The sequence below is a fragment of the Acipenser ruthenus genome, chromosome 2 (assembly GCF_902713425.1).
Source record: "Acipenser ruthenus chromosome 2, fAciRut3.2 maternal haplotype, whole genome shotgun sequence".
Lineage (NCBI taxonomy): Eukaryota > Metazoa > Chordata > Actinopteri > Acipenseriformes > Acipenseridae > Acipenser > Acipenser ruthenus.
Window position 1 is genome coordinate 45,740,472 of NC_081190.1, and position 27,653 is coordinate 45,768,124.

General features: G+C 41.3%; 2 protein-coding genes across 5 annotated transcripts in view; one reads left to right on the forward strand and one right to left on the reverse strand.

Annotated features, from left to right (window-relative positions):
• LOC117409338 (transient receptor potential cation channel subfamily M member 3-like) overlaps positions 1-20,712 on the forward strand; it is a 403,329-nt gene extending 382,617 nt beyond the window's left edge. For all 4 annotated transcript variants that reach the window (XM_058996498.1, XM_034015222.3, XM_034015223.3 and 1 more), the window contains exons 24-25: positions 17,359-17,491; positions 18,106-20,712. In XM_058996498.1, coding sequence (XP_058852481.1) covers positions 17,359-17,491; positions 18,106-19,525 — 1,553 coding nt within the window. In that variant the 3' untranslated portion in view covers positions 19,526-20,712. The remainder of the gene's footprint in view (positions 1-17,358; positions 17,492-18,105) is intronic.
• LOC131699495 (zinc finger protein with KRAB and SCAN domains 5-like) lies at positions 5,200-9,827 on the reverse strand. The gene is made up of 2 exons (XM_058996524.1): positions 9,073-9,827; positions 5,200-5,627 (listed from the first exon to the last, which is right to left on the reverse strand). The coding sequence occupies exons 1-2, from the start codon at positions 9,731-9,733 to the stop codon at positions 5,608-5,610; spliced, it is 681 nt and encodes a 226-aa protein (XP_058852507.1). The 5' UTR covers positions 9,734-9,827; the 3' UTR covers positions 5,200-5,607.
• Positions 20,713-27,653: the final 6,941 nt, after the last annotated feature.

Here is a 27,653-nt window from a genome sequence, read left to right on the forward strand (position 1 = left end):
AGTATTTTGCCTTTGTTTTATCCTGTTTGTTAAAGAATTAAAGCGCAGTACATAAAGCAAAAATCCCGAATTGAAGCTGAGCCTTTATTCAAAATCAATCTGACATGAATCGTTTCAAAGTGCAGCAAATCTTAATCCAACAAGCAAGAATCCAAAACTGAACTTTTATTCCAAATCAACCCGACATGAAAAGTTTGACATGAAAGGTTTGTTGTTGTTTTTTCTTTAATTAATTTTGCTTTGCCGCATGGTTGCTGAACAAGCCAAAAAACAGAGTGCTTTTTGACAACCTATATCCACGACAAAGATATGCCTGCGTGTGACAGAAATAGAATGATCTTTAGTGGTAAATCTCCCTCCCGACCTGTAAGGGCGCTAAGTAACGGGAACAGAGTACCCTGGACTGTTTGGTCTGACAATTAATTCCTCGGGTTAAAAGGAAGTCGGTCATCTAGAAAGGGGGCGGAGCTTCAGTGCATTAACTCATCAACCCGGAAGGGAGATGATGTAGCAGCTGTGGATTGGAGGAGCGGCTGCAGTCGTTTACCAAGGGGTCATGTGTGACGGTACAAAAAGTGGACGAAGCGACATAATCTGTTCCTTCATTTTGGTTAAAGAATGAACCTGGAAGGACCTGTGTATTGTGAAATTGTATCGTAAGTGTTTGTTTGTTATTATTATTAGTAGACGGCTAACACATCTGGAGCTATCCAGCATGAACCCGGACAGCACTCCACCTGTGTCACAATAAATAACTGTAATCACACCACAAGCACTACAGCACGCACTCAGGACTGGTGACCGTGTTTTGTGTATTGTGTTTGTAATGGGACTGTCTTTTATTATTTGGAACTGCAGTTCCTTTATTTAGACCCGGATTATAAATAAAACCACTTGCACTTGGATTGCTGTTGTCTGCCTTTCATTTAATCACTGCATCACTCCTGTACATTGCAGGCCACTTTGCCACACTGAGTTACTCCTTTTTTCAAATAATCAATATTTCTAGCTTTGTTGCAACATAAAATGATTTTCATTTGGGAGGCATAGTTACACAGTGCGCACTTTTAATTGAGACAAAAAAGAGTTGCCTTCACTGCAGAGGCAGCATCCAGTGTGTACAGACCACAATATTGACAGTGTGTGTTTATATTATCTTTTTTTATTTATTTTGGGGTCCATGGGCCAGGTTTGTTATAGCTGAAGGTTCGTTATAATGAAGGGCGTAATAGCGAGGGTGTACTGTACTCCCAAAGCTTAACAAAGATTCATTAGACTGTGCTACGCAAATTATCGTCCAATTTCTTTACTAAATAGTGACTGCAATATTTTAACCAAAATATTGGCCACTAGATTACAGAAAGCTATTCTTAAAGGTAGAAACTCATCAGAAAACATCAGAAACCTTATCAATGTAATGCTACTGGCAAAACAAGATCCATCTCCTTCTGTTGCATTATCCCTCGAAAAAGTATTTGATACATTAGAATGGCCCTATTTACTTAGTACATTGGAAGCGATGGGTTTTGGCTGTTCATTCCAGTCTTGGATTCAAATTCTATACAAATAACAAATACAAATATCTCTTCTGTATCTAGTGATTTAAAAGTTTCTCAATCCTTCTCGGTTACTAGAGGAGTTAGACAAGGGTGCCCTTTATCTCCTCTTCTTTTTAGTGTAGCTCTAGAACCTCTAGAACCTCTCACCGCAGCCATTCGACAGGAAGAACACATTCAAGGGATTAAAAGAAAGTCGTTTCATCAAAAAATTAATTTATATGAGGATGATATTTTACCAACACTTAAAAATCCATCCACATCCATCCACTATTTAATGAATATAATTGACAAATGTAGTACAACTTCAGGTTATAAAATAAACTGGCATGAATCAGAAGCAATGCCCCTTTCAATAAATTGCTTTAAATTAGAATTAAAACATTATAATTTTAAATGGACAAAAAATAGTCTTATATATCTAGGGATTATTGTCCACAGTGAGTTTAAACATATGATTCATATTAACCTCCAACCATTAATACAGAAACTTAAAAATAAACTAGAGATATGGAACAAACTCCCTTTATCTTTATGGGGTTGAAGCATTACAATTAAAATGGAAATACTGCCATCTTTAGCATACATATTGGCAATGCTACCATTTAGAATTCCCCAAAAATATTTTAAAAGTGCAAATAAAATGTTTACAGAATTCCTTTGATGTTTCAAAACGCCAAGAATTAAAATAAATACTTGATTCACATAAACATGGAGGGTTGACTGTACCTAATGCTTATTGGTATTTCCTAGCATATCAAAATGAATTCATTAAAGATTGGTTAGTAGACTATAAATATCAAACAGCTTCTTGGAAACTATTTGAACAGGTCATTTCTGATCCTGTAAATTTAAAGAATGTCGTGCTACACGATCCACTCATTGCAAGCAAAGAACACTTACTACTTTTATAATACTCATTTAATTTTTATAAAGATAGCACTTAAAAATAATAACTGGAAAATCATATGCAAATCTTCAGAAATTTGGAATAACCCAAACATTTATCACAATAAAAAAATTATAAATAATCCCAATTGGAAAATTGCTGGAATTAATACAGCAGGAGACTTATTTAGTGATAGTTCCTTCTCTTCATTGAGGACTCAGAGACAAATATAATATTTCTGTAACTGATTCTAGAACATAGCTGCATATTAAAATGCATTACATAAAATACTAGGCCCATCATTGAAATGTCCCAATACAAACAAGTAAGAAGTGTTCTTATACAATGCTTCAAATTCCTATTTCATTTAAGAAATTTACACTTTCATACGAGATAATAGGAAAACAATAAATAACACTAGATCAAATTGGGAAAAAGAATTGGAAACAAACATTTCTGATGAAGAATGGGGGCATATCAATGATAATATAAAGTTGGCTACACCAAATGCAAAACTGAGATCGATTCAGTGTAAAATAGTGCATACCGTCTATTACAGACCAGAAAGAATTTTTAGATGTAAAGTTAACTAATAATTCTAATTGTTGGAGATGTGGAAGATCCCCTGGAAACGTATTACATATTGTAGCCTCAGAGGGGGTCATAATATCATTTTGTGTATGAAAGTAACAGAATTGAAATATACAGAGAGGAATCTTAAACCATTCTCTGTGTCTTCTTGGTTTCTGGTCACAAACTCCTCCACTGACAAAGAATGCTTTTAAAAAGAGTCATAAACTAACTGCTGAACAAATGGCTTATCTTCACGATCACTGAATGACTCTTGCGGCGCCGCAAGCCAGACAATTCTGGGTGCTTTGAGAATTGCCTTCTGAACCAAAAATTATTATATATGAGACTGATTTAACGATGCTTTGATTATCAAATATTAATTAAAGTAAATATTTGTATTAGTAATGATACCCCTGTTAAGACTAACCTTCGTCTTAAATAGCTGTCAGGAATGCAGTTATAACCTTTAAGGGAATCTCCCATAGATTGCGTTGGATCGGTGGTCAACTAGCGGGAGTGGGGTGTCGTTGATTAAACTTTCTTTTCTGTACTGTTTAGTTTAGTTAATTCTTCCTTTCTTTCCTAGTTTAGTTGTTGCAGCTTTAATTTTTCCTTTATTTCGTTTTATTTTTATAGAACTGTTCCTTTATATTCACTTGAAACATTGTTTAGTCTGATTATTTCGATCAAGGTCGACTTCTACATGATTTGAATTCAAAACAAGGTATTTTATTATTACAATTGAAACTAGACCAAAAACAAATATACCTTGCACACTACAATATGCTTGGGATTGCCCTAAATTACATACATTTTGGCATGAAATCGAATCTTACATTTCAGGCATTTTATCATTTGATGTGGTTTTAACAAAGAACATAGTTTTAATAGGTACACCAAGTGATATCAATGTAAATACTCTTCAGGAAAGAGTTCTGTTAACAGCAATATTAATAGCAAAAAAACAGATTCTACAAAAATGGAAAGATGAAGAACCCTCAGATATTCTCCATTGGAAACATGCTGTGTTAGATGTTATTATTCTTGAAAAAATGATTTATTGTTATAGGGGAAAAGACAGATCTTACAATTTGGTTTGGAATTCAGCCACAACATACCTTATGAATTGAAACATTATATAAATGAGGAAGAGGTTAAATGTCAGCAAAATTTGCAAAGAAAATGTACAAAATGAAATTTACTGGTTGCATAAGTATTCAGCCCCTTAACTCAGTACTTGGTATAAGCACCTTTTGCAGCAATTACTGCTATGAGTCTTTTTGGATAGTTCTCTACTAGCTTTGCACAGTAGGATGGTGAGATTTATGCCCAATTCTTCACAGGAAAATTGCTCCAGTTCTAATAAGTTTGTTGGAGATCGTCGATGGACTACAATCTTAATCACCATAAATGTTCTATTGGATTCAAGTCAGGACTTTGACTGGGCCACTCAAGAACATTAATTCTCTTCTTGTTCAACCACTCCAGTGTGGCTTTGGCTTTGTGCTTCGGGTCATTGTCCAGCAGTTTTGGCTGACTCAAACAGGTTTTCCTCAAGGATTCACCTGGACTTTGCACCATCCATTCTCCCCTCTATCCTGACAAGCTTCCCAGTCCCTGCTGAAGAGGTCCCTGCTGAAGAGAAGCATCCTCATAACATGATGCTGCCACCACCATGCTTGACAGTTGGGATGGTGTTGACTGGGTGATGTGCAGTGTTGGGCTTGCACCAGACGTAACACTTGGAATTTAGACCAAAAAGTCTAAGGTTTTGTCTGACCACAAAACCTTTTTCCACATGTCTGCAGTATCATCTACATGCTTTTTCGCAAACTCCATACTTGCTTTAAGATGAGGCTTTTTGAGAAATTGATTTTTTCTTGCCACCCGTCCATACAGACCAGCTTTGTTTAGGGACCGGCTTATTGTTGATGTGTGAACACTGACTCCCATCTGTGGCAGAATGGGCGTAGTGTGGTGTAAAATAATAGACTCCAGTCCTCTATTCAATTAAGCGCCTTGGTTTTATTTCTTTTCAACTAAAAATACCAAACCGCACTCAAAACAATAGGGAAAATAAACAATAAGGAAGCCGGGGTACACAACAATGTGTAACCCGACAAAATAAAGGGAAACAGGGTTGCAGCCCCAAAATAAACAAACAACAAAAGCAGTCCGTCTTCCGTTTTGTAATCCGGGAACGGGAAAAACACGGGGGTAATAAACCCAGCACTTCCGGGTTGTCACTCCTCCGGCGTGATCCCGGAGCGTCCCGTTAGTGCTCTAAAAAATACAAGCAGTAGAAGGGTTAGCAAGTAAATGCACAATCGCAAAACGACCCGTCTTCCAATTCCCTTCCCCTGCTTCTCTGCTAGTTTCTTTCTTTCTCTCTCTCTCTCTCTCTCACACACTGTACCTTGCCAGAAGGAACAGAACCCCGGGCCACGCCCCCTTTTGTACGCCCCGTCCCGTCCCCATTGGTCAGCGAGGGCAACCGCCGTCAGCCAATGCGTGATTGCCACTGCGCTTCCCGACCGGGTCTGTGACGTTGCGCACCGCGGCTCTGCCTGCTCCTCCTCCCCAGTGCCCTCACCGGTCGGAAGGGAGATCTAAAACAAGAATTCACTCTCTCTTTGTCACATATCCCACCGCTCAGAGTGGAGCCGAAGGAACACTCGGCCAAACCCATTACTCCCCCCTCCCGGGAAAAATAATCCGCATTTTGGTGATCTTTCCCTGCACGATGTACCATACGATACATGTAAGGCTGCAATGCCAAATACCACCGAGTTATCCGGGCATTGCTATCCTTCATAGTGCTTAACCATCTGAGTGGGGCGTGGTCTGTGACTAGATCAAATGAATGTCCCAGTAAGTAATATCTGAGGGAGTGAGTCGCCCATTTAATGGCCAAGCACTCCTTCTCCACAACCGAGTAATTGCGCTCCCTAGGAAGCATTTTTTTGCTGATGTAAAGAATGGGGTGCTCCACCCCGTTGACCCTCTGGGACAAGACCGCCCCCAAACCAACCTCTGACGCGTCAGTATGGAGGAGGAATCTCTTGCTAAAGTCTGGTAATATTAGCGCAGGAGCCTGGCACAGTTTGCGCTTAATGGTCTCAAACGCTCCCTGACACTCTTCTGACCACTTGACTAAATTTGGCGCACTTTTCTTAGTGAGGTTCACCAGAGGATCGACCACGGTGGCATACTCGGGGATAAAGCGGCGGTAATAACCGGCCAATCCTAACAGTGATCTCACCTGGGATTTAGTTTTGGGGACCGCCGCGTCCACCAAAGCCTGGACTTTGGTGGCTACGGGTTTCACCTGTCCGTTTCCCATGATAAATCCTAAGTACTGAGTTTCAGATTTCGCAAACGCACATTTTTTTAGGTTGGCTGTCAGCCGGGCAGCCCTCAGAGACTGAAGGACGGCTGTAAGTCGAATTACATGCTCTCTCCAGGTGGAGCTATATATTACCACATCGTCAATATAAGCTGCTGCATACTCACGATGGGGATGTAACACCTCGTCCATCAGTCTCTGAAAGGCGGCGGGCGCACCATGTAACCCAAACGGCATGGTTTTAAAATGGAACAGACCATCCGGAGTTGAAAATGCCGTTTTTTCACATGAATCGCGGGTTAAAGGGATCTGCCAATATCCCTTCGTCAGGTCCAAAGTTGAGATAAACCCGGCCGTCCCCAGTCGGTCGAGAAGTTCGTCGATCCGAGGCATGGGGTAGGCGTCGAACTTGGCGATAGCATTGACCTTTCGAAAATCGACACAGAAGCGATTAGTGCCGTCCTTCTTGGCCACTATAACAATAGGACTGCACCACTCGCTTCTGGAAGGCTCAATGACCCCAAGTTCGAGCATCGCCCTCACCTCGTTCTGGACGCCACTCCGCCGGCTTTCTGGGATCCGGTAGGGCCTCTCCCGAACAGTGACCCCTGGCGGAGTAATAACAGCATATTTGGTAAGGTTAGTTCTGCCGGGCACGTCAGAAAACACATCCCCAAATTTCCCAATCAACTTACGCAATTCTACTTGCTGATCTGGAAGTAACTGTTTCCCCATTGAAATCTGGCTGGGGCTAGGGGTCTCTATGCAGGGTCCTAAGTCATCCTCCATCTCGCCTGGGGCTATGAATAAGACCTCCCTTGCCTTCCAGGGCTTTAACAAATTGACATGATAGATTTCTGTTTTATTTCGGCGATCGGGCTGTCTAATTTCATAATTCACTAATCCTATGGCCCGTATCACCTCATATGGCCCCTGCCATTTAGCACACAGTTTCGATTCCAATGATGGAAGAAGCAGCATTACTTTATCTCCTGGCCGAAAGGTTCGAATTCGTGCATTGGTATTGTAATGCCGCTGTTGCCGATGTTGAGCCGATCTGAGATTGTCCTGAGCCAGTCGACCAATTAAATCAAGGCGATCACGCAGTAGGAGCACATGCTGCACTACATTTTTAGAGGAGCCCTTGTGTTCTTCCCAACCTTCTCTCAACAGGTCGAGGATGCCCCGTGGCTGCCGGCCATATAATAGCTCGAAGGGGGAAAATCCCGTTGAGCTCTGAGGCACCTCTCTCACTGCGAAGAGTAGGTAAGGAAGAAGGGTAGCCCAATGTTTCTGCTCCTGACTCACAAACCGTTTCAACATTTGCTTCAATGTTTGGTTAAAACGTTCCACCAGCCCATCCGTTTGGGGATGATAAACAGATGTCCTAATGGGACGTATTTTTAGAATTTTGTACACCTGCTGTAGCGTTTTCGACAAGAAGTTTGTTCCATGATCAGTCAATATTTCTTTTGGGATCCCTACCCTAGCCATAATCTGACTTAACTCTTTCGCAATTGCAGTGGCACTAGTGGACCGCAACGGAACTGCTTCCGGGTACCGCGTTGCATAATCCACCATCACTAATATGTGCGTGTACCCGGAATCAGAAGGCAGCACTGGCCCAACTATGTCCATTGCAACGCGTTCAAAGGGAGTGGAGATAATAGGCAGTGGGACCAGAGGGGCGGGGCGCACTCGACCCGGTGCTACTCTCTGACATTCTGGGCAGCTAGCTACATATTTCGCCACTTCGGTGTAGAGCCCTGCCCAGTAAAATCGAGCCAGTATTCGGTCCCTCGTCTTGTCCACGCCAAGATGTCCTGCAAAGGGGACGTCATGCGCCAGCCTCATGACCTCTGGTCGACAGGACGGGGGAACCATCAACTGTTTGACAGGCTGTCCTGTGCCCGGGGCTGGGTTTACTCTATAAAGCAAGTGCCCCTCTACCACGAAATGGGGATATACCAGCGTCCCAATGCCGTCAACATCCTTACCCTCAATAGACCGGACCTGTTCCCAAGCGTGCACCAGTGTGGGATCGTTGTTCTGCTCCCACACTAGGTCCGCGCTTGAGGCCCACACGTCCGGGATATTGACAGGGGCTGGAGCAGTCTCTACCCTCGAGGGTCCAGTAACCTCGCCCGCCCGGTCACACTGCGTTCCGACTCCCTTCGATTGACGTTTGGGACCATCAGCACCTTCTCCCGCCAGACCCCAACCGTGTCTTATCGATGCGCCTTCCCACTTTTCCTTCCGTCTCTCCTTACGTGTTTTTCTAGGACGAAAAAGTGGAGAAAACAGCTCTGTATGGAAGGGAAAAACAGTACCAATTACTTCCCTTCCCCGGGGGTCTGCCGTGTCTACACGTGTGGTCGAGGCTGCCGATATTTTCACTAAATCTTTATATTGTGGCCAGTCTCGACCCAGAATAACTGGATGTGGCAACTTTTCGGCCACCCCCACTACTAGGTGGCGCTTTATCGGGCCTACCGATAAGTATACTTTTAGAGTGGGGTATGTCGCCGTATCCCCATGGATACAGGAGATCGCCACCTTGCCTTGTGGCTGCCACGACATACCGCCAAGGAGAGCTGTTCGAATTAAAGTTTGCTCACACCCTGTGTCCACTAAGGCGTGGGTGTTCACATTCCCCAATACAACATCAACCATACACGGGCCCTCCCGACCATTTCCCCATTTCCTACCTGTCTCAGACGCCAGGTGACACGCAGCCACGTCGCACTCCATGGCCGCCGGGCAGTATCTGGCAATGTGTCCCGGCTGCTGGCACCTAAAACAGACGGGTGGGGCAGAGGGCAAGGGCGGTACATATTTGTCCCGCTGCTGGTATGACAGCGGGGCAGGGGGAACCATTCTACCCCAGCTGGGGGCCAACCTCTGCCTCCATGGTAAGGGGGCCGGGTGGCCCGACGGGGCCGGTGATCTGACGGCCCTGGGTCCGGGAAAAGGGTTCGACGGCGGTCCTTTGGCAGCGGAGGGAGGGGGGCAGTCCAGCAGGGTGGTTCGGGCGGACACCAGGGAGTCCTCGAAGTTTTCGGCTAACGCCACGGCCTGCTCCAGCGTCGTGGGGTTATGCCGGCGTACCCACGCCTGCGTCTCAGCCCCGACCACATGGCAGAATTGTTCCATCACAATGGCCTCCCCCATCTGAATCCCGGTTTTCTGACTGGGGTTCAGCCATTGCGCCATGTGGTCGCATAATTGCTGGGCTACCACCCTGGGCCGGGTGTTGGGGGGTCGCTGGAACTCCCGGAATCTGACCCGATGAGTCTCCCCCGTGATATTGAGACGGCGGAGGATAGCCTGCTTAACCAGGTCATACTGGGCGGCATCGTCGTCAGTCATGGCCCGGTACGCTGCTTGTGCTTCCCCGATCAAGCAGGGACCAAGTTGGCTCGCCCAGTACTCCCGGGGCCATGCTGCAGTGGTAGCCAACCGTTCAAAGGCTACCAGGTAGGCCTCCGGGTCATCATCCACCGTCATTTTCTGGGCCCGGGCCTTCGGGGCAACCAGCACAGGGCCCGTCGCCGCTGACGTCATCCCCATCCCGACCCTCTCGATAAGAGCCGTGTATCTCTCCTCCCTCCTCCGTTCCTCAGCCTCCCTCCGGCTGTCCAACGCCTCCAGGATCGCCGACAAAGTGGTTGGGTCCATCCCACGATGACACCACGTGTGGCAGAATGGGCGTAGTGTGGTGTAAAATAATAGACTCCAGTCCTCTATTCAATTAAGCGCCTTGGTTTTATTTCTTTTCAACTAAAAATACCAAACCGCACTCAAAACAATAGGGAAAATAAACAATAAGGAAGCCGGGGTACACAACAATGTGTAACCCGACAAAATAAAGGGAAACGGGGTTGCAGTCCCAAAATAAACAAACAACAAAAGCAGTCCGTCTTCCGTTTTGTAATCCGGGAACGGGAAAAACACGGGGGTAATAAACCCAGCACTTCCGGGTTGTCACTCCTCCGGCGTGATCCCGGAGCGTCCCGTTAGTGCTCTAAAAAATACAAGCAGTAGAAGGGTTAGCAAGTAAATGCACAATCGCAAAACGACCCGTCTTCCAATTCCCTTCCCCTGCTTCTCTGCTAGTTTCTTTCTTTCTCTCTCTCTCTCTCTCTCACACACTGTACCTTGCCAGAAGGAACAGAACCCCGGGCCACGCCCCCTTTTGTACGCCCCGTCCCGTCCCCATTGGTCAGCGAGGGCAACCGCCGTCAGCCAATGCGTGATTGCCACTGCGCTTCCCGACCGGGTCTGTGACGTTGCGCACCGCGGCTCTGCCTGCTCCTCCTCCCCAGTGCCCTCACCGGTCGGAAGGGAGATCTAAAACAAGAATTCACTCTCTCTTTGTCACACCATCTCAGACATAGAACTTTGTAGATCTCTCAAGGTCATTGTTGGCTTCAGAATGACATCCCGAACCAGTTTCCTGCTTGCCCGGCTGCTCAGTTTGGGAGTGTGACCTGATCTGGGTAGTGTCTGGGTGGTATGATGCATCTTCCACTTCTTAATGATGGACTTCACTGTGCTGAGAGGGATAATCAGTGCCTTTGAAATTTTCTTGTACCCTTCTCCTGCTCTTTGCCTCTGTACCACTTTATCCCTGACTTGTTTTGAAAGCTCCTTGGTCTTCATGGTTGCTTTGCTGGATCACTATATGAGTTGCAGCTTGAAAGTCTTCATATACCTGAGGGAAATTATCTACAAGTTAAACCACTTTGAGTACACACAGGCTGAAACCATTTCACTAGTTTTGTGACCTTTCAAACAAATCATTTGCACCTGAGCTGATTTAGGGCTGCAGTAGCAAAGGGGTTGAAAAGTTATGCAACTGAGATTAGTCTGTTTTTCTCTGTAAATCTTAGTTATTTATATTCTATATGCATTTTTTAACTTTATCAACGTGGAGTAGTGTGTGTAGATTCTGCATGTAAAGTCTAATTTGAAGGTGTCGTGGAGTACGATCAGGTGCCAACAAAATGTGAAGGGGGGGTTGAATACTTCTGCAAACCACTGTTTTGCATTACAAAAATAATGAAAAAGTAAATGACAAAAAAGTTGCTTGTCATTTGCATTTATATTATGTTTTGTTACTGGTGAAAATATGTAACATTTTCACATCATTTACATGTCCTTATCAATGTTAATTGAAAGTAATAATGAATAATTACACTTGAATTTAATATACAAGTGATCAGGAAGGATCCTAGGAATCCATTTGCTGTGGAATAACGCAGAAAAACACAGATTTTTCTATGCTCTCTGAGAATTTTTAGTTTTACATTTGCAAAAAACATGCAAGGCTTTTTTTGGTTGTTTATAACCAAATCAATACACTTATCATATATAATCATCAACACAAGCAATTTTGCTTTAAGTTTTAGCCTTTTATTTTAATTGCAGAATAACACAGAATAACAAGGTGAGCGCAGTAAAGAAAAGGAAAGTAGACTTCTTTAAACTCTCGCTTTTCAGAGAATGGACAGAGAAATATTGTTTCATTCTCCCAACTGCAGCCAACTCAAAGCCAATGTGTTTAATTTGCAACGAATCCATGGCTCTTATAAAAAGCAGCATTTTAAAACGCCATTATGAAACAAAACACAGAAGTTTCAACCGAGAATTACCGACAAAATTCAGAGGTAAAAGCCATTTTCTGACTCTGAGATAATTAAAGAATGTATGGTTGATGCTATGTTTGAAGGGAAAAATGTCAAGCTAAAATTAAGCAAATTCCCTTATCCGATTCTACAACAGTACCCAGAAGTGAAATTATTTCGGAAGACTTGCTTTCACAGCTTTGCAGAGAATTAAAAATACGGACTGCATTTTCCATATAATCGATTCAACCATTTCATCGAAAAAGTATTCAAATGTGTTACTTGAGTAAAAGTATTCTTACTTGGAAAAAAAGTAATTAAGTCAAAGTCAAAGTATCCTTCTAGAAATATACTTGAATAAAAGTACACAAGTATCATATCTTAACAGTACTCAAAAAACAGTACCGCCTGAAAAAAAAAACCCGTCCTGCAGCCCTACAGTATGTATTCGCTTCTGCTGTTATTTGCTTTTTCCTGCTTGATGGAAGAACATCTCCACTCTTATTGTACACACACTCTGAACGCAGTCTGCCAATGTCTACTTTTTTAAACTCAATCGAAAATAATGTTAATCAGCTGCTATAGCAACTACTCTATGGTTTTATTCACAAGTTGTAAAACAAATGTATGCAGACTGACATTCAATAACTTTATTTCAACGGGTCACCAGCAACACAGACATGTTGAAATAAAGTTATTGAATGTCTGCATACATTTGTTTTACAACTTGTGAATAAAACCATAGAGTAGTTGCTATAGCAGCTGATTAACATTATTTTCGATTGAGTTTAAAAAAGTAGACATTGGCAGACTGCGTTCAGAGTGTGTGTACAATAAGAGTGGAGATGTTCTTCCATCAAGCAGGAAAAAGCAAATAACAGCAGAAGCGAATACATACTGTAGGGCTGCAGGATGGGTTTTTTTTTCAGGCGGTACTGTTTTTTGAGTACTGTTAAGATATGATACTTGTGTACTTTTATTCAAGTATTTTTCTAGAAGGATACTTTGACTTTGACTTAATTACTTTTTTTCCAAGTAAGAATACTTTTACTCAAGTAACACATTTGAATACTTTTTCGATGAAATGGTTGAATCGATTATATGGAAATGTGCCGTTCTCCTCCTAATGACGCCATTTGAATCAATGTACATTTTTAAACAATGTATGAATATATATATATATATATATACATTTATAAATATATTCATGTTGTTACAGTGCACTACGTTTATAAGAATCACTGATATAAGAAGCAACCGCATATAGTGGTCAAAACCACTGGGACAAAATCATTCCTATACTAAGCAATGTAAAATACTCCACTTGTAAGAATCAAGAAATCGGCTTATAAGAATCATTTCAGGGCAAACAGACTACATGTAATACAGTACTTGATCAAGTGCAATGACGTGTACAGCCAATCAAGCTGTTTTTGAATTAGAATTTGATCACATCTCGTGTGATTAGGCACGTACGCAGCGTGAATCGTGCAATGACACAAGAAACAGTGCACTGTTTGTAATCAAACGTGACTGTGTCACTGTATTGTACAGGTATGTTTTTTTGTGTTCTCTGTGTGATATGCATGCAGCGGGAGTGGGATTAGGACGCGGTGCGGTGAGGAGGAGGAGGAGGGAGTTTTGCATTTCCACTTAATGAAAAAGTGTGAGATTTGCATCTGAACTGAAAAAAAGCAAGCCACAGATGCTTAAATGCAGTGGTAGTCCTGACAGTAAAATACTGTACTGTAATGTCATTTTAATTCAAAGGCCATTACATGTAACACCACAGGGCAGTTAAAATAGGCACCCTCATGAGATGATTGCTTCTCAAGTATACTGTAGTAAAATAGGACTCTGCAGCCTTGAGTAAACATAATCGTGATCTTATAACAAGTTGCTTACCCACGAGGACTTGTTTTGATGTATTGTCCTCAGTGATTGAGTACAATTGACATCTGTATACTGTATTTAAACTGCTGATGGCACGCTTTTGCTTATTGTAATGCAACAGTGGCTGAGGACAGTGTAAATTATCAGGCTGGAGTCTTGATTTACAGTTTTAAACCGGTGTTGGTTTTATTTTTCATACACTGCGGTGGCGAAACAACTAATAAAACAAACAAAATAAACCTAGCTCTCAGCTGGAGCACTACACTAACTAACAGTACTTCGTGTGGAACAAACACTAGATCTCTTACTCAAGTTTTGGTTTCTTTTTGTTACTTCTGCTTCCTTACTCCTCTATACCTCCATCACAAAGCTATCGGCTAAGCCATTTCTATCGAGGTGTCATTAACTTTAACAAGCAGTTAACCAATTGACTACTATCCAAAATTCGTTAAGGAAAGCAGCTGTGGATTTTTCGTGGGCGTGCATACATGCAGGAACTCGTGACATCTAGTAGTCAACCCATTACACTGCAGCCAGGGAACAGGCTCTTATTTTCATACTGTTTGACTCTGCACCACATCAATCATATCGGTCTGCTTTTAAGAATCAACCAAATCAAAATACCCAGGACAGATGTGATTCTTATAAACGGAGTGCACTGTATTAATAAATCAGATAGCTAGCCTAATATGTTCTGTCCACATGGAGCTGCAAAGAAAAAACAAAAAGCATCCAGTGATTACTAACAAGGTATACTGTACAGTGCCTTTAGAAAGTCTACACCCCCTTGAACTTTTTTCACATTTTGTTGTGTCAGTGCCTCAGAGTTTCATGCATTTAAATTAGGATTTTTTTCCACTTATCTGCACACCATACTCCACACTGTTAAGGGGGAAAAAGTTTTTATTGAGAAAAAAATTATATATTAAAAATACAAAACTGAAAGATCATAATTGGATAAGTCTCCACCCCCCTGAGTTAATACTTGGGGAAGCACCTTTGGTAGCAATTACAGCTGTGAGTCTGTTGGGATAGGTCTCTACCAACTTTGCACACCTAGATTTGGCAATATTTGATCATTCTTCTTTACAAAACTGTTCAAGCTCTGTCAAGTTCCTTGGGGAGCGTTGATGGACAGCAATCTTCCAGTCATGCCACAAATTTTCGGTTGGATTTAGGTCGGGGTTCTGACTGGGCTACTCAAGGACTTTTACCTTTTTGTTCCTTAGCCACTCCAGTGTAGCTTTGGCTGTGTGCTTTGGGTCGTTGTCATGCTGAAAGGTGAACTGTCCCAGTTTCAGCTTTCTTGCAGAGGGCAGCAGGTTTTCCTCAAGGACTTCACTGTACTTTGCTCCATTCATTTTCCCTTCTATCCTGACAAGTGCCCCAGTCTCTGCAGATGAGAAACATCCCCATAACATGATGCTGCCACCACCATGCTTCACAGTAGGGATGGTGTTCTTTGGGTGATGCGCTGTGTTGGGTTTGCGCCAAACATAATGCTTTGCATTTAGGCCGAAAAGTTCCACTTTAGTTTCGTCAGACCACAAAACGTTTTGCCACATGGCTACAGAATCTCCTGAGTGTTTTTTTGCATACTTCAAACAGGATTCAAGGTGGGCTTTCTTGAGTAATGGCTTCCTTCTTGCCACCCTACCATACAGGCCAGATTTGTGGAGTGCTTGGGATATTGTTGTCACATGCACACTTTGACCAGTCTTGGCCATAAAAGCCTGTAGCTCTTGCAAAGTTGCCATTGGCCTCTTGGTAGCCTCTCTGATCAGTCTCCTTCTTGCTTGGTCATCCAGTTTGGAGGGACGGCCTGCTCTAGGCAGGGTCTTGGTGGTGCCATACACCTTCCACTTCTTAATAATCGTCTTGACCGTGCTCCAGGGATATTCAAGGCCTTTGATATTTTTTTATACCTATCCCCTCATCTCTGCCTTTCAACAACTTTGTCCCAGGAACCTACAGGAACTGCTGAATTTATCCTGAAATCATGTGAATCACTACAATTTAACACAGGTGGAGGCCACTTAACTTGGTGTGTGATTTTGAAGGTGATTGGTTACACCTGAGCTAATTTAGGATTGCTATTACAAGGGGGGTGGACACTTATCCAACCAAGCTATTTCAGTTTTTATTTTTAATTAATTTTCTACAAATTTCTAGAATATTTTTTTCACTTGGAAGTTGTGGGGTAGGATGTGTAGATAAATGAAAAAAACTATTTTAATGCATTTTAATTCCAGGCTATAATGCAAAAAAAGGTGAAAATGTTGAAAGGGGGTGTAGACTTTCTATAGGCACTGTATGTGTATTACAATAACACTTTACATAAAAATTGTAAAAATGTAATAGCCTAATAATAGCTTGTTTTATGTGTTGTATACAAATATCATGTTTTAAAATCAGCCTTCCAGTGAAAAAAGAATGGATATTTTACTTGACGGTAAGAGCTGACATTTCTGAAAAAGACTTCTGAAATTGTCGGGTAAGGCCGCCAATGCGCCCTTACCTGACCCATGTTCACACAAGGCTTTCCAGCACACACTGCTTAACTGGTAAAGTAGGTGGGTTCACTTCAGACAACATGTGTAGTCACCAGTGGGTTGCTGAGGATTCAAATGTCTCTGAAACAGCCTAATACATATCCTTTAGAAGTTTAGAAGAGTCACTGTCATGAATGGATAAGAAAGATTTATAAAGTTCATGGATTGATTGGTTGGAAAATGCTTGTGTAACATACTATTTGTCTCCTTTCAATCTCATGACTACGGAACCACCTAAAGGGACATGGTGTAAATTCAAAAGGGAGGCTAAAATCTCGTGCACATGACTTACTATCTCGTCAGCACGAGGTATTATATTAAGTCGTGTGCACGAGATAGTAGCCTCCCATTTGAATTTTTACACCGTGTACCTGTAGTGGTTCCATACATTAGTATGCCACACATATATCACATTTCTTTTCCAGCATATCAAATACATGTTTTTGTGTCGTTAATAAACAAAACTAAAATTCAAAAAAAAGAAACAAAAAAGCTGAAATGGTTATGCCAGCTGTAAATATTTGTAAAAGTACACAATAAATAACTTGTCTCGCTCCAGATGTGTCAATATTCCAACTAGTCTAATTAGCTTTTCCATTTCACATATAATTCTACGACAACATGAAAACAACCATGGTTGTTCTGGTTTTAGACCTCACCTGCCCAGTGGTGACTACACATGTTGTCTGAAGTGAAACCACTTTACCAGTTAAGCAGTGTGTGCTGGAAGGCCTTGTCAGAACATGGGTCAGGTAAAGGCACATTGGTGGCCTTACCTGACAATTTCCTGTCTTTCAGAATTGTCAGCTCAAGTAAAACGTTTTTACATACGTTTTAGGATGGCAGTATTAAGATCCACCACTGTTTAGATAAATAAAAGCATGGATCTCTTAGAACATTTGGATTTCTTTGTTTTAAACAGAACTGTTCATCACAGGGGACGAACTCAAGAAGGTGCATGACTTTGAAGAGCTGTGTATTGAGGAGTACTTCAGAGAAAAGGACGACCGTTTTAACTCTTCAAATGATGAAAGAATCAGAGTCACGTCTGAGAGGTTTGTGTGCAGAACAGTACTTTCAGTATAATAATATACAGATACAGTTATTAAATGGCAAGTTTATTAATGTTTTGATGTATTGCTGTCTACTGTATATAAAAAAACTGCCTTCAATAGATTGATATACTATAATATGGCATAGCCATTGCGACACTCCCTTCGGAATCCCCAGAGAAGACCAGCGGCTTCGCACAGCCAGGACGCGAACCTGCGCTGTATGACTCACCGAGCACACCGTGTGACTGTGCTTTTACCAGGTGAGCCACTCAGGACCCCTATGATCAGACTTTTTGTAGTCTTTTTCAGTCATGTAGCAAGTAGGTGCCATGTTCCAAACTGCAAGAAGACAGTGGGGAGACAAGAGCAAAGAAACCCACAATGATTAACTCCTAACTGAAAGTCTTATTTTATGAATTAGCCAACCATTAGTACTGGAGAAAGGCTATGGACAACAAAGGCTTACATTTTGTTTTGTATTTCACTTTACATTTTTACATTTTTATTTTGGATGTTTGGTGACCTGCAGTTTTTTTCCCCCCAGCTCAGAAAGGAAGCAATGCTGAATATTTTGTCCTTGTGTGGGTTTTATTATTTTTGTATTTTGTTTTCAGAGTTGAGAACATGGCCATGCGTTTGGAAGAGGTCAATGAACGTGAACACTTCATGAAGGCCTCCCTTCAGACGGTGGACACACGGCTCGCTCAGATGGAGGAGATAATTGGGCGCATGGCAACAGCCCTGGAAAAAGTGGCTGGTGTCGAAAGAGGTGAAATCAACCAGACAAGGTCTAGAACTTCCTCAGATTGCACTGATACTGCCTACATTATCAGACAGAGCAGCTTCAACAGCCAAGAAGGGAATTCCTACAAAATCCAGGAAACCATTGAACAAACCGGAGAGGAATCCATGTCTCCCACCTCACCCACTATCATGCCTCGCTTGAGAAGCCACTCATTCTATGCTGTGGGCACTAAAGACAGGAGCCAGGTGGAGAAAATAGACTGTTTTAAAGAGAGATCCTTAAGCTTACACAGAGCTAACAGCTCACAGTCAATAGCTGCTCAGAAAGAACCAAGGCAGATACCACTGCCTATAAACACGTTGGCTGTCACCCATGACTCCAAAAGGCCTTCTTCTTGCATAGACATTTATGTCTCATCTTCGGAGGAGTCCCACCCTGCACAAGAAGCTGAGGATCGTGCAATGAAGGTCCCAATTAACAGGGACCCATCTTTGCACTCAGAAATCATGGCTGCGGTTTTGGGAAGCCAGAGCTACAGCATAGTAGCTGACAAATGCTCTGAAGGGACTGGGATCTTTGAAGATAGTGCTGCGATGGACCTTTCAGTGTGCCTGTCTGGCTCTTCACATGTCACAGATAGTCAGCAACAGTGGGACTTAGATCCGCCCCAACACATAGAGCGTTCGAAAAGTAGCCGGTACCTTTCTGCATTTCCACTCTACCTTGATGACATGTCAATGGTGAAATCCCACAGTTTAATGTTCACTCCTACCAGAGGGTATTACGGTGGCATTAGTGTTCAGATCAAAGCAGCAGAGTATACCAGTATTACTGACTGTATAGACACCCGGTGTGTCTCTACTTCTCAGAGCTGTGCAGAGCGCTCTGCCTCCCCTGGCGGGTCTTTCTGCGAGAAACCCGAAGATATGGGTATTTCTCACCCAGAGAGGGAAGCAGAGTTAACTCATCCAGGTTCAGACACTGAGGACACTGAAGGTGACCCCAAGAAAAGGATTCTCTTGGGCTGCCAGGGAACCTCTGTAACCGGGACCCTGTCCAGGCTGGAGCGAGTAAATAGCTGCTCAATAGAAGATCCACACGGGATGAACACACACGCAAAGAAAAGCTTTTCTATCAGTGATAAACTGGACAGGCAAAGAAACTCCCGAAATCCCTTCCTGAGGAGCAAGTCAGCAAAGCCAGAAGGGAAGACAGACAGCTTGTCAATGAGAAAGCTGACAAAGACGTCAGCTTTCCATAGTTTCGACAGTAGGCAGAATTTTATATAACAAATTATACTGAGTGCTTCCTTACATGCTACTAAGCTCTCCAATTCTGCACTATGGGATGAAATAATTTAATATCCACCCTTTCCGTGTATTAGCTTGATGTGTCATTAAATACTTTTTTTTTTTATCAGTGGTACTATTAAAGTACGGATGGGCAAATTCCCAATGTATTTATTTATTTATTTATTTTTTCAAATGCATTATCTCAAAGGGTATAAAACTGCTCACAGGGCCAAAAGTATAATACCTTCACTTTGAGCCTGTTTGGAATTGAGAAATCCCTGGACAGCAGTATGATTCCGCTTACTATTGTTTTTCACTAAGGCAGCATTTCAGTAAAAAATATCCTTGCCCTTTCTGACATCACCTGATGCCAAGATAATGATCAATATCATAATGTCATCCTGAATTGATTTTATTGTGGCTCACTGTAGGTGGGGAATCCTTAGCTTGCAGAAGTTGATCATTACAGTTCTTGTGAGTGCTTTGCAAAGTTACAAAGTGACGTTACCCAAAGTAGCATACAAGACACATGGTTGACTGTACAGTGCATCCTTAAAGTTATGAAATATCTTAACTAATCTATTGTTCTTTTTGTTTTATGCACTTTTAACAAGCAGTCTGTTCTTCTATAACACTCTAAGGACTTTAGAGCAATTTTGTATTGGTATTGCTTGATGTACCTGATGTACTTTGAATATAGACATGATTCTAAGAGCTCTATCAAGGCCACATGAATCAAAAATCAAAAAGCTTGTGATGACTGGAACAGAAAATTATACAAAATGAATCTAAGCAAGAAGACCAATTAGTTATTTAAAGTATTATGAAATTACTGTTAATTAAAGAAGAGCAAGTAATAAATATTTTATTATTTTAAACCAGACAAAGCACTTTTGTGACCGGACCTCCTACTGTTGTATTTTTAGCCCCTCCATAGTGCTTTTAACTGTATGCATGAAAGACATTTGAATTGTTTTACTGGTATATATGTACAAATTAATGTAACTTATCTGGTACAGAAGTGTTTGATTTTATCCATTTGCCCATCTTTACTTTAAAACTACATTGAACACACACATATTCATTTACAACCCCTGTCACATTCAGGAGTCATTAACCTACATTTTTATAGAGTAACATATCTGCTGAATATTATGCATCTCTGAACCTCTAGAAACATAAATAATAACAGCACTGGTAATTTACTTCAAGTATATACAGTATATATATATATATATATATATATATATATATATATATATATATATATATATATATATACAGTGCCTTGCGAAAGTATTCGGCCCCCTTGAACTTTGCGACCTTTTGCCACATTTCAGGCTTCAAACATAAAGATATGAAACTGTAATTTTTTGTGAAGAATCAACAACAAGTGGGACACAATCATGAAGTGAAACGAAATTTATTGGATATTTCAAACTTTTTTAACAAATGTAAAACTGAAAAATTGGGCGTGCAAAATTATTCAGCCCCCTTAAGTTAATACTTTGTAGCGCCACCTTTTGCTGCGATTACAGCTGTAAGTCGCTTGGGGTATGTCTCTATCAGTTTTGCACATCGAGAGACTGAAATTTTTGCCCATTCCTCCTTGCAAAACAGCTCGAGCTCAGTGAGGTTGGATGGAGAGCATTTGTGAACAGCAGTTTTCAGTTCTTTCCACAGATTCTCGATTGGATTCAGGTCTGGACTTTGACTTGGCCATTCTAACACCTGGATATGTTTATTTGTGAACCATTCCATTGTAGATTTTGCTTTATGTTTTGGATCATTGTCTTGTTGGAAGACAAATCTCCATCCCAGTCTCAGGTCTTTTGCAGACTCCATCAGGTTTTCTTCCAGAATGGTCCTGTATTTGGCTCCATCCATCTTCCCATCAATTTTAACCATCTTCCCTGTCCCTGCTGAAGAAAAGCAGGCCCAAACCATGATGCTGCCACCACCATGTTTGACAGTGGGGATGGTGTGTTCAGGGTGATGAGCTGTGTTGCTTTTACGGCAAACATAACGTTTTGCATTGTTGCCAAAAAGTTCGATTTTGGTTTCATCTGACCAGAGCACCTTCTTCCACATGTTTGGTGTGTCTCCCAGGTGGCTTGTGGCAAACTGTAAACGACACTTTTTATGGATATCTTTAAGAAATGGCTTTCTTCTTGCCACTCTTCCATAAAGGCCAGATTTGTGCAGTATACGACTGATTGTTCTCCTATGGACAGAGTCTCCCACCTCAGCTGTAGATCTCTGCAGTTCATCCAGAGTGATCATGGGCCTCTTGGCTGCATCTCTGATCAGTCTTCTCCTTGTATGAGCTGAAAGTTTAGAGGGACGGCCAGGTCTTGGTAGATTTGCAGTGGTCTGATACTCCTTCCATTTCAATATTATCGCTTGCATAGTGCTCCTTGGGATGTTTAAAGCTTGGGAAATCTTTTTGTAACCAAATCTGGCTTTAAACTTCTCCACAACAGTATCTCGGACCTGCCTGGTGTGTTCCTTGTTCTTCATGATGCTCTCTGTGCTTTGAACGGACCTCTGAGACTATCACAGTGCAGGTGCATTTATACGGAGACTTGATTACACACAGGTGGATTCTATTTATCATCATTAGTCATTTAGGTCAACATTGGATCATTCAGAGATCCTCACTGAACTTCTGGAGAGAGTTTGCTGCACTGAAAGTAAAGGGGCTGAATAATTTTGCACGCCCAATTTTTCAGTTTTTTATTTGTTAAAAAAGTTTGAAATATCCAATAAATTTCGTTCCACTTCATGATTGTGTCCCACTTGTTGTTGATTCTTCACAAAAAATTACAGTTTCATATCTTTATGTTTGAAGCCTGAAATGTGGCAAAAGGTCGCAAAGTTCAAGGGGGCCGAATACTTTCGCAAGGCACTGTATATATATATATATATATATATATATATATATATATATATATATATATATATATATATATATATACACTCAACGTTGGACAATACGGTTAACAACTTCGAATGGAAACGGATATGAGAATAGAGAGTACTTCACAAAAGACCAGTTCAAGATCTGCAGTTAGCAAAGACATTGAACTCCAGGTTTGTGTCTGCGGCTGGAGCAAGGCGACAACGGTCAGGGGTTTGAAGATTCATCAAGGGAGAATGAAATGCTTGAGGGAGAAGGGACAAGGGCCTCGCATTGATCAGTACTTCTTACAAAGTCAGTCAAGTCAGTCGAATGAAATCCAGTGACAGGAAGCAAACCACAGTTCGCAGGATATCAGCACCCCTTGTCATAGACGTGAGGAAGACTTGCATGGATACAGTTAGTGATGAACCTAATGATCCTTGTGAACCCGGTCAGACAAACCATCATAAGAGAGAAAAGAACCTCAACGGGCACAAGCCTGGAGTTAAATGACCAAGAGCTTGTGAGGAAACTGTGTGGGACACAGTAAACAGTGAACTGTTTTGCATTGGAAAAGTTATGCGGAACAGTCGAAAAGAAGCTGGATACATTTGGGGACACCATCTACGCATATGGAAGCGAGAGATTTGGAGTTGAAAAAAGGAAGGAAAAAGTACAAACTATTCCTGGAAAGTCTAGACGGCAGCAGGAGAATGAACACAGAGAAAGGAGACAGCTGAGGAAGCAATGGAGAAAAGCAGAACAAAGTCAGAAGGATGGAGTCAATCTGTTACAAAGGGTCATAAAAGATAAGCTTGCAACATTGCGCAGAGCTGAGTGTCTATGGAAACACTGCAAAAAAGAGTGTGAAAGAACTAACTTTCATAAAGACCCATTCAAATTTGCAAAGAAGTTATTCACCAGGGAGAAAAATGGCATACTAAAAGCAACTAAGTCTGAGCTGGAGAGATATTTGGAGGAAACCCATACAGATTCAAAAAGGCAGGAGTCTATGTCAATTTCTTCAGACATCCCACCTATCAATCCACCATAATACCAAATGGAGGACTTTGCACCTAAGTGGAAAGAAATAGAGCAAGCTGTGAAAAAAGCAAGGACGGCATCATTTCCAGGGCCTAATGGAGTTCCGTACAGAGTGTACAAGAGTGCTTCTGGAGTTCTACGAATCCTGTGGAAATTGATGAAAGTGGCATGGGAAAAACAGGTTGTACCAAGAGCATGGCGTTGAGCAGGTGGAGTCTTTATACCAAAAGAAAAATATTCTACAAGCATCAGTCAGTTTTGCCCTATTTTCCTATTAAATGTAGAAGGCAAGATTTCCTTCAGCATTATTGCTCAGAGATTGTCAACTTACCTATTAAAGAACTGCTTCATTGACACTTCAATACAAAAAGCGGGCATTCCGGGTTTCCCAGGATGCTTAGAACACATCAATGTGATCTGGCAACAAATTCAATCAGCTAAAAAGAAGAGGAAAGAGCTTCATGTGACATTCCTGGATTTGGCTAATGCATATGGTTCAGTGCCACATAAACTTCTTTGGGCAACATTTGATTTTTTCAGTGTACCGATGACAATAACAAATTTTGTGAAAGTCTACTTTGGAGATTTGCAATTTAGTTTTTCAACTTCAGAATTCAGAACTACATGGCTAGAAGTTGGAATAATGGCAGGATGCACCATTTCTCCACTGGCTTTTACCATGGCAATGGAAGTGATTATTAGGGCATCAAAATGGGTAGTTTGAGGAGAGTGCTTGACTTCTGGAATGCAACAACCACCAACTCGAGCATACATGGATGACATGACAACCATGACTACAACAGTAGGCTGCACTAATCGGTTATTGGGCAAATTAACCAATAACATTGAATGGGCACGAATGCAATTCAAGCACACTAAATCAAGTAGCATCTCTATAATTAAAGGTAAAGTTGGAGATAAAAGGTTCTACATTAATGGTGAGGCAATACCAACAGTGTCTGAGAAGCCAGTGAAAAGTCTGGGGAGATGGTACGACGGGGATGTAAAGGACATAGTTTGTGTGGGAGAAGTTAGACAACAAGCAGGGGAAGGGTTGAAGAGCATAAACATCAGTGCTTTACTGGGCAAACTAAAACTCTGGTGCTTTCAGTTTGGTCTACTGCCGAGGCTGCTGTGGTCACTGACTGTGTACGAGGTGTCTTTGACAACAGTAGAGAAGCTGGAAGCTTTAATCAGTTCATACGTCAGGAAATGGTTGGGAGTTCCACGCTGCCTCAGCAGAGTGGGACTTTATGGTAAAGGAATACTGCAGCTACCAGTCTGCGCTCTAACCGAGGAGTTTAAGTGTGCCAAGGTCCGACAATAGTAGAGTCAAGCAACAAATGCATAAGGGAGGCAGCACCTGTGTTAAAAACTGGAAGAAAGTGGGCGGCAAAGAAAGCTATGGAAGATGCAAAGGCTGCCCTTCGAATTGGTGATATCATGGGGCAAGTTCAGCATGGAAAAGGGGGTCTTGGTCTCAGTTCAGCTCCTCCTACATGGCACAAAGCAAACCCAGCTCAACGGAGGAAGCTGGTAGTCAACAAGGTGCAGAAGCAGGAGAAGAGAATGAGGTGTGTAAAGGCCGTTTCCCAGGCCAAGCAGGGAGAATGGATGAGATGGGAGAGTGTGGAACAACGCAAGATCGGCTGGCAGGACCTATGGACAATGGAACAGAGTAGGATCCAGGATGGAGAAGCAGATGGATCACATTAGTTTACTGTAAAGCTACGTCTTAGTTGGTGCTTTATCTTGGCGAGAGCTGAGTTCATATCAGCATGAAGTTTTAACATCTACTCTCATGTAATGGAAATCATAATTTTTTTAAAATATATTAAATAAAACATGGAAAAAGGGAACTAGCTGCCCCACACATGCAATAGTGAGCATGCTGACAAAATGATTAAATCTACCGCAAAAAGTGACAGTTACAACAAACCTACTCGCTCTTTTTTCAATTCCAATAAACACCACATTGACGATTGAAGTATTTTTTGGAACAAAGTGACCAAATATATAATATAGCGTTTACAATAAAACGCTTAGGATTATTATGTTGCAGGAGTGACGGACCAAATTTAGGACTGAAAAGCAATATTTTCTTTCTAAAGCATTTTAATATTTGTCAAAAGCAAAGAGTGCTTAAAAGAGTGCAAGTGGGGGGTTGTGGTTTTGGGCATTGAGTGCTTTCTGAGGTTATTTATAAATATGTTTTATTCTTTCACAAGAAACCTTTGAACCACAAACAATACCTTTTAAAAAATAAATTACATTTAAGAGTCACCAAGGAAAGTTGTCCTGACTTAGCCAGGGGGACGTTTTTTTATTCTTATTTGGCAAAACAAATTTAAGCATGACCTAATATATCAGGGGTGCAAATTTGGCACTATGGCGCTAGATTCGAGCGTCAGGGTTCCCATAGCGACAGCAGCATTAAATTCTGGCGTCTGGACTACTCACTTGACATGGGAGAGAAGGTTTGTGTCATGTGTGAAGTTAACCTGGATTAACCGGTCACAAACATGTCTCAACAGTGCACTTTTATCCCATATTACTCATTAAATGGGATTAGTAAGCAATTTCAATATCACCCTGTCATTAATCAAAATACTAATAAATGTATTTATTATTTCTTTGTGAGTTAGCAGAATATTCCACATTTAGCTGCACACAACTAAGTTACAGTACTTGTATTTCTAAAAAGTGCAAAAAATAAAAATGAATCTGGGTCTTGCGATTTTTAGCAGTTTTAAGCCCTGAGTAGAACACATCTTGCAACAGCAAAGTTCCAACATTCCATATGGTTTTCTAGTGTTTTATTATATCTAAAATTCACTTTTATTTTTAAATAACATATAGATATATGTAACTGGCAGGTATTTGTTAAAGAAAAATTGAGAAGTACAATTTGTGTTTTTTTCTGCATGGTCTTCCAAACTTACTGTTGGGGCAGAGTGGTTCTCTATTACTTCTTCCTGCCCATATCAATTGTTTCTCCAAAACTTTGGACCTGGTATTAGTGTAGGCAAAACACTTTTCCCCACAAACCTAAATTAAACACCTAGCAATCATCTCCTCTCCTTTATGCAGAGCCCAGCTGTCCTCTGTGTGGGCATGCGATACAGAACCATTGTAAATGTAACTCTGGGTTGCTTATGATAGCTTGATTTTGAATAAAACAAATTCGACTTTGGGGGAACAATATATCTACCCTTTTTAAGCGCCTTGTCTGATGTATTGTGCCCTTTGTACCTCCTTTGTCTACTGCATATGCAAACTGTCTCCTAGGGCTGCAACAACTAATAGATTGTTTGGTTGACTATGACCCCGTTCACACTACTGTGCTGGCCCAGGGCCGCTGCATATTTAGGTCTGCAACCCCGTTCACATTTGTGGTTAAAGTACTTTGCGCGTTCACATATGTGACTGAAAAGCAGGCCTAAAATATGGCAAATTGCATTTTTTTTTTTTTTAATGCAGAACAATAGCAATTTTACGGTATGTATTAAAAAAAAAAAACATTATTGACTGGTGCCAATAGTCAAACAGTATCCAATGAGTTAATAGATAATTGACTATTTTACAAAAACAGGATCTGATCATTTAAAGGTCCAGTATCATAGTTTAACCTTCATAGAGAAACCTGCCGCTGGGTTAATTGAGCAATCCTTTGTGTATTTTTCTATTTAGGTCCCGAAAAAATAAAATTCCTGCTTCTTGAAAAAACACAATAGAAGTACCTTACATTCCAATGCCAATTTTCAGTGGAGAACGACACTTTTTTTCTAAAATGGCCACTAACACTATACCTTCTTAGAATCATGTTAGTTATAAAAATCTGAAATTTCTTTTTTAAGAGGTCCGTTTTCAAGACCCGTGGTCCTGACCACAGATGAGAATAAAAGGATAGATCTAAGCAAAATAAAAAAAAGATAATGTCTAGTCTACACATATGCTAGTCACGTGCTCAAATGCGTTCTGCTTTATTTCTTGCTTCCACAGAAAAATACTTTTACAGATGTTTTTCAGAGTTAGTTATGATGATATTTTAATTCAAACGTGTGTTTGTTAGTCCTTTTTATATTATTGCAGTAATCTTACCGTTAACGTAACATACAGAATGAATGGATGAATTGATAATTTGCTGTAATGACAGTTTGGGATAACTTAGGCTTCTAG

Excerpts from the sequence above, each read along its gene's own strand:
- LOC131699495 (XM_058996524.1), bottom strand. The coding sequence starts at position 9,733 with ATGACTGACGACGATGCCGCCCAGTATGACCTGGTTAAGCAGGCTATC. Across the intron at positions 5,628-9,072 it reads TCACCTGGCGTCTGAGACAG|ATCTCCCTTCCGACCGGTGA; the intron begins GTAGGAAATGGG and ends TTCTTGTTTTAG.